This window comes from Rhagoletis pomonella, unplaced genomic scaffold (assembly GCF_013731165.1).
Source record: "Rhagoletis pomonella isolate Grant_MI unplaced genomic scaffold, Rhpom_1.0 Rhpom_scaffold_00015, whole genome shotgun sequence".
Lineage (NCBI taxonomy): Eukaryota > Metazoa > Arthropoda > Insecta > Diptera > Tephritidae > Rhagoletis > Rhagoletis pomonella.
In genome coordinates this window covers 5,492,607-5,499,782 of record NW_023458569.1, presented here as the reverse complement: position 1 = coordinate 5,499,782, position 7,176 = coordinate 5,492,607, and the positions used below count along the sequence as shown (strand labels likewise).

The window sequence follows — 7,176 nt, the reverse complement described above, 5'->3', positions numbered from 1 at the left end:
AATATTGGTCAGAATTTAATTGAAGTAAACTTAAACAAGCGCGCATGTGAGACAGATATTTCTGAAATTCCTAAATTAACCGTCGAATATGATAGCGACCTTGATGATTTGTCTGATAAAAATTGCCAGCGATCCACTATCAGAGATCTTTTAATAAAAGTGAAAAAAATTGTAAAACTTTTCCGATGTAGTGAAATTGCTTCACGAGAGTTAGAGAAATTACAACAAGAGTCAGGTTCCAAACCACCTTTAAAACTAATACAAGAAGTAAAAACCAGATGGAATTCATGCTATGAAATGGTAGATCGTTTCATAAATCTTGCCGATTGCGTAAGCCGTCACTCCTTAAGGTTCCAAGAGACAAGAGTTCCCGATCAAAGCCACCAGACATTTTATCTGGTGACGAACTTGATGCACTTATTGAAGTCAGAGATATTTTGCATCCTCTTTGGATGGTAACTCACGAAGTCAGTGCAGATAAACACATTAGTTAAAGGACTAAAAAAAGTGAGTATTAAAAAAATTTAGTGAGTAATGCTTCTTTATTGTTGCGTATTTTACATAATTACCTTGTAAATTATAATGCTATCATTATGCTAACAAATTATGAAAAACACTAATCTAGAACTTTTTAAAATACTACTATAAAACTATGATTTTTTACTAAAATGTATTTTATTTTTATTTTTCCAGGGAATTGATAACCTCTCTCCTGCCACACTGATTGGACAACACTTTACAAAAAAATTAGCTGCGGAGATCAAACAAAAGTTTTCGAATATCGAGCTCGTTAAATTATATTCTATCGCTACGCTGCTCGACCCGCGTTATAAAAAACTAGGATGTCAAAGTATTTGTAATTCCTCTCGCGCTGTGGTTATTGCGGGTAAATGTCTAGCATGAGGACTTAGATACTAGGAAGGAAAGGAATATTTTTAATATTTTTTTTGTTTTCGTGTATTTAGGTGAAATTTTAAAAACAGAAATTCAACTATCAAAAAGTACTATGGAATGTATAGGTCAACAAACTCCTGATAAGCAACCATCTTCAAGTCGTCAGCATTTTTGGGATTTTTTAGACAAAGAGGTACAACTAAGTCAATACCATGAGAGCGATGAACCAGGCAGATTACCGATTGAACTAAGAGAGTTCCTTAATCGACCCGCAGTCGACAGAGGAAGTAATCCAAATCCAATGGTCATATGGAAATCAATTGAAAATTAATACCTAAATCTATCAACAATGGCAAACAAATATTTACCAATAGTAGCCACATCAACACCATGTGAGCATCTATTTTCTCATACTGGCCTTATTGCAAATCAACTACCAAGTAGACTAAGTCCTCAACATTTGAATATGCTTTTGTTCTTAAAGTCTGCTCCCGAAAGTATCTGGTTCTCGTAATACTTTTACTTATATTTATCTTAATACAAACATACATTTAACTGGAGTAATTTCTTACTTGAAGTTGCAAAAAAAAAACCAAAGGAAATAAATAAAAATGCATTTAACATAAATCCTTACCCTTTACTTTTAATACGTATAATATTTCTTTATTAACAATTGCACATTCTGGCATGACTAATAGAAATATTAAGTACGACTAATTGGCGCATATCCATAGCGATGCTAGAAATGAGTTAATGAAAGGAGAAATTTTTAAGGAGGAAATTTAGGATGGAACTTTATTACTTTCCATATCAAACACTACCAGAATATGTGTCAATCACACATGTTATAGCAAATGAAGCAATTTTCTCACAAACTTTTTGTTAAAATTTATTAATAAAACCCTTGTTACAATAATTTTAATTGACTCATTACACTGTGGAACAAATTCAGGTTAGCAAAAGTTAGGTCGATTCTGAGAGTGAGGGGTGAAAATAGAAGCTAAATTAGAAGACCCGTATCGCGGCGTTTGTTTATGTTAGCTCGAATTTTTTTTTAATCGACCTTCCAACTTTGCAGTCAAATGCCGATTTTCAGCATATTGTTTATATGGTTTTTTGGCTATAACTCGTCGACTGATTGATATTTTTTCAATCTGTAAAAGCCAAATCATTGCTAGAGACCTGTGCAACAATTAAATTAAAAAAAAATTGATTTAGAAAATTTTTGTAGTGCTTATAAAGCAAAATGTTGGAAATTTTTTTTTCATGCTTTTGGAACATATTTTCCACAAAACTAAGTCTTTTTTGCTTTCTGTTTGATCTATAATATGCTTCTCAGTTTCTTCAATAAATTTCATTTAAAAAGAAAACAATCATAATACAAAACTTGCGTTTTCCAGCTTAATATTAATTTACTTCTCATTTCTTATGTACCAAATTTTTCAGTGTTGGTTTTGAAGAAACATTGAAAACGAAATTATAAAAATATGGAAAAAATATAATTTTGAAATGTTAGTTATGAAAAGTTTTAAGTAAAAAAATTAAATAAATTAAATTAATGATTTGGCCAGTTGCCGTTTAGCAGGCGGCTGTGGATCAACATCACTGCTCTCTCTAATATCTTGGTCATCGTCATCATCATCAGAAAGGTCGATAATTTCGTCCAACAGATATTCTTCGCCTTCCTCTCTTCAAAGGTGTTTTTATACCACCAACAAATTTCAGCGAGTATTGCATCTGGAGATTTCCTTCCTCTGTACCTGAAACGAAAATAGTTTTCAATCGTTAACATGTTTAAATTGTGCACTCTGACAAAGATATTAGAAAAATCTAGGAATTCAAAATATGCACACTCTATAGTTACCTTATTTCAAATGGAAGCGCAGTTTGGTGATAACGTTCGCCTTGCTCATCAGATTCAGTTGGCAACTGTTGAGCGAGTTGATCAAGATGCTGATGCAAGAGATGAATTTTATATATTAACCCCAATTTCATCGAAAGCTGCCAACATGTTTGCAACAGATTGCCTGTAGTTGACTTTGCGTTCTTTACCCAAAAATCCTTTAATGACTGCTTTCAATGCGAGCCATGCATTTAATTCTCGGTCTGTCAGAACTTGGTCAAAATCTTGACGACTCATTAGTTTCCGTATGTCGGGACCATTAACAACCCCTTCCTGAATTTTGGCGTTACTTAGTCTTGGGAAAATGTCTTTTAAGCGGTTGAATACTGCTGGTCTTTTTGCGATACATTTCAAAAAATTGTTAGCAATGCCAAGTTTAATGAGGAGCAACGGCAACAAAATTTTCATTTCAGGAACAAGACTTTCGTGTAGCCTATTGTCTTTAGGCCATTTCCAATGCGACTATTCTAGTTATGCTGTTTGTACTGGTTTCTTCCTTTAATACCTTCTCCGTATCGTGAATCCCAATCGCACAAAAAACACGGATATTTTGGACGGCCAGATGCTGTTAAGCCTGTAATCAATAAAACTATTTTGAGGTCGCAGCAAATGCGCCACTGGTGTTCGTTATATTTGACTACTTCCAGAATGTGTTTCAAATTATCGAAATTTTCACTAGTGTCAGTGCTATACGCAATTGGAACAGAAGGCATTCTATTTGTCTTGTGCAAAAGCACAACTTTTACGCTGATTAGTGAACTATCGATGAATAAACGCCAATCATCTTTTTTATAGGTTAACCCTATCGTCTCCATTAACTTTTCGATATCGTTGCAATAAGCGAAATTTTTTGCATCATTCACATTGAAGAACTTTTCTAACTCTTTTTGGCGTTTTCGATATGCTGTTACTTTGGTACCTTTCGCCAGCAAATTATTTCCTTTCAAAAATGAAGCCAGTTGTTCTGATGTTTTCTGAGTCAAACACAAAATTGCAACAATTGCATCCAATTGCTTTTGTGTGACTAGGATTGGGTCCTTTGATGTTTCATAGGATGTACCTTCACCAGGGCCGTATTCTGAGAAGAAATGCATGGATATAGCAGCGGCGGTTGTAGTACTGATATCTGGTACTGGAACGAATTCTGAGTGCGGTAATGGTAATTGGACACTTGGCACTGCTACATAAGTTTTATCCTTTGCTTTCCTTCTATTCAAAGTTTTATGGTAGTTGATACATCCATAGCAATTTTCTTGTTGATGCGGGCTGTTGATAACCACATCATTGGTATACCAAAAGGCATAGCGTTCTTCTTTTCACTTTTCCATTGCATAACACTTGAATAGCAATAAAAGCAAACTTTTTTAGGGACATAGTTTACGTCAGTGATAAACTCTTGCGAGAAATATTAGCCGTCATCGATTCGCCACTTCTCGCTCGCTATGTTTGAGTTCCGGTCGCTTAAAGAAGAATTCGGCATGTGAAAGCAACAACAAAGTTAGCTAGCACGGATAGATGATAGCGAGTTTGGTTGTACCTCATTGAGTTCGTTCGTTTCGCCACTCGCTAACTGTTGGCGAATCGATGACGGCTATTGTTTATAGGCTTCCAAAAAACAATCACTCGCATTGTCACATTTTTCATCGCTTGCTATGAAACGTCCACAAACATTACAAAAATGGTCCATTTTACCTTTTGGTTCCGACATTTTTAATACAATGTATATTATACAATGTTATTTTTATGGAACCGATGCACTTAACTTAAATCACTCACAAAATGAAATAAGTTCCAAAAAAATTAATAGCGAATTTTATCACGACCGAGCGAAAATTAAAAGACATCAGCTTCGGCTGAGTTTCGAGTCTTAACTGAATCTTTATTTCTTGATATTAGTTCGCTTGTACGAAATAAATAAAAATCGCTACCTGTGCGGTGGTTGGAAACAAAAAAGAGGAAGACGAGGAAAAAGAGGAAGAAGGGGAAGAAATTTATTGCATTTGACTGCAAAGTTCGAAGGTCGATTAAAAAAAAATCGAACTAACATAAACAAACGCCGCGATACGGGTCTTCTAATTTAGCCTTTTTTTCACCCCTCACTCTCAGAATCGACCTAACTTTTGCTAACCTGAATTTGTTCCACAGTGTTATACTTATTAGCTATGATTGGTGGCTGAATAATTGGCTGTTTTTATAGGGGTTTTAAGTGAAAGAAAGAATGAAATAAAGAATCGATTAGAATCGAATAATTCGAATCTTGCCATCGATTATTCGATTCCAAGAATTGTAAGAGTTAAATAAGATTCGAGAATCGATTATTTTTCAAAAGTTTCCATCCCTAGTGAGACATGTGCCAATATTCAGTAGTAAGGGTTGGCAACTTCAGTTTTGTGACAAATGGCAAAACTGCGCCTCTGCCGGATTCGTAACAACTAGCCATATGTCGATTTGCCACAGACAAATATGATTAGCCCGCTATAAAACTCAAAAACGTGAAACATGTGGAAAGTTTTTAGAATAAATCTGAAATTTACCACCACATTTTTTGTAAAAATTTCAAAAGAAAATAGTCTCTTCTATTCACTACTTTGAAAATAATGTTTTATTCAGAGTAAAACTAGGTACCATTTATAAAAATCAATAGACAATTTCGGAAGTTATGACTTTTCTAAAGATTTTTCTAAAATCACTTCGATAATATTTCACAGACAATTTCAATCAGTTGGTGGATTCACTTTCGAGGTTTCAATAGTTCGTCTAATTGATCTTCAAATGACCCCAATATGGCTTCGTGAGACCAAACTGACCCGGATTCTGGTTCAACGACCCCAAAACTTATATATTCATAGGACAATTTTTGGGAGACTGGTCGGAAAATGGTGCCTTAGTACCGAATTGTTTTTTTTTTTTTAAACCTTCGATTCTACATAAAAACACATCACTTTTCACATCTTAAAAATAACTTTAGCTCTCCACCATTTTTGGGCAAAGCCGCATGCGTTTTGACGTGGAAGGACCCATATAAATACTATGTATGTACCAGAGACTGAAAATAAAAGTTATTTTACAATTGTTGACATCAAAAAGGCATAGTGAAAAAATTATGCTATAGCTTTTTTAAAGGTACCATTAGACTCATTTCACATTATAGACTGTGATTTCTCCATGACTTTTAAAAATCTGACTTTTATCATTTTGAGCAAATAGTACCGATTATATCTGCTTTTTATTTTTTTATGGCAAATATAAAAGTTAAAACTTGCCTTTTACTTTTTTGAGCAGAAAATAATCGGTAATTGTTGCCTTTTATTTTTTCAGGCAAAAATAAAAGTCAAAGTTACAAATCAAGTATTACAGAGTTGTGTATACTCGAATTTAATAGTTTAAAAGCTCCTATCTGGATTTTAATAACTCCCCAATACACAAATTCCAGGGTTAGATCAAATCTAAATATGTATGTACTATGTATAAATACAATACATGAAGGCATCTTTTGTTAACGGCATCAGATCTGCACAGATCATCCGATTTTCAAAACTGAGGCTCCAAATTAAAGGGCTTGGCCTCTAAATGTACAGCAAGGTATGACTTTTTTGGAAAGGGTTGCCCCCTTTTTAAAATTATAAAACCTGCACCGTTCATTGTATTAGAAAAAAATAGGTTCCAAATTAGAGGGCTGGGCCTCTAGATGTGCAAGAAGGTTTCATTATTTTGAATAGGGTTGCCACCTGCTAAAAAAATCATAAGACTTACACCGTTCGCGCAATTTAAAAAAATGATATCATATGCCATATAAACGGGCTTGGTCTATAGATCTGCAAGAAAGAACCTCTAATTTTTTTAAAAAGAGTTGCCACCTGTTACACATTTTTTTTTATTGCAGAGAATCAGATTTACACCGTTCTCTCGAGTTTCAAAATGTGGTGTCAAATTAAAGGTATTCACCTATAGACGTGATTTGTTTTTTTTAATTAAAAATGCATTGTTTAAAATATGATAGTAAAATATCACAATATGGGTTTGAGATTAAATTAATATATCGGTGCCTTTTAATAGAGTTACTACTTATTAAACACATTTATAACTATGAATGGTAAGTCATGTATTAAGGGCATTCGATATTGCTATCAATCGAAAGCTAGTTAAGAGTTGTTAACTAGATGACAACTGTCGAAAATTCGCATACATTTATACAAAGGACATTTAACTAGCTGTCGTTTGATACCAATATCGATTGTCCTTAATACGTTACTTACCTTTCACAACTATATATTTTTTAATGGGTGGCAACTCTTAAAACCACTAACGTATTAATTTAGTATAAAAACCTCGCTATATGCCCATATTGCGATATTTTACTGAGTATCATATTTCAAGCA

The 7,176-nt window shown here is 33.8% G+C and overlaps 1 protein-coding gene across 1 annotated transcript; it reads left to right on the top strand.

Moving 5' to 3' along the window:
- Positions 1–534: 534 nt before the first annotated feature.
- On the top strand, positions 535–1,601 carry LOC118749349 (the record flags this gene model as incomplete). Its single annotated transcript, XM_036484144.1, is given in 3 exon segments — positions 535–552; positions 694–886; positions 966–1,601. Coding segments are annotated over 3 exon segments (471 nt in total).
- Positions 1,602–7,176: the final 5,575 nt, after the last annotated feature.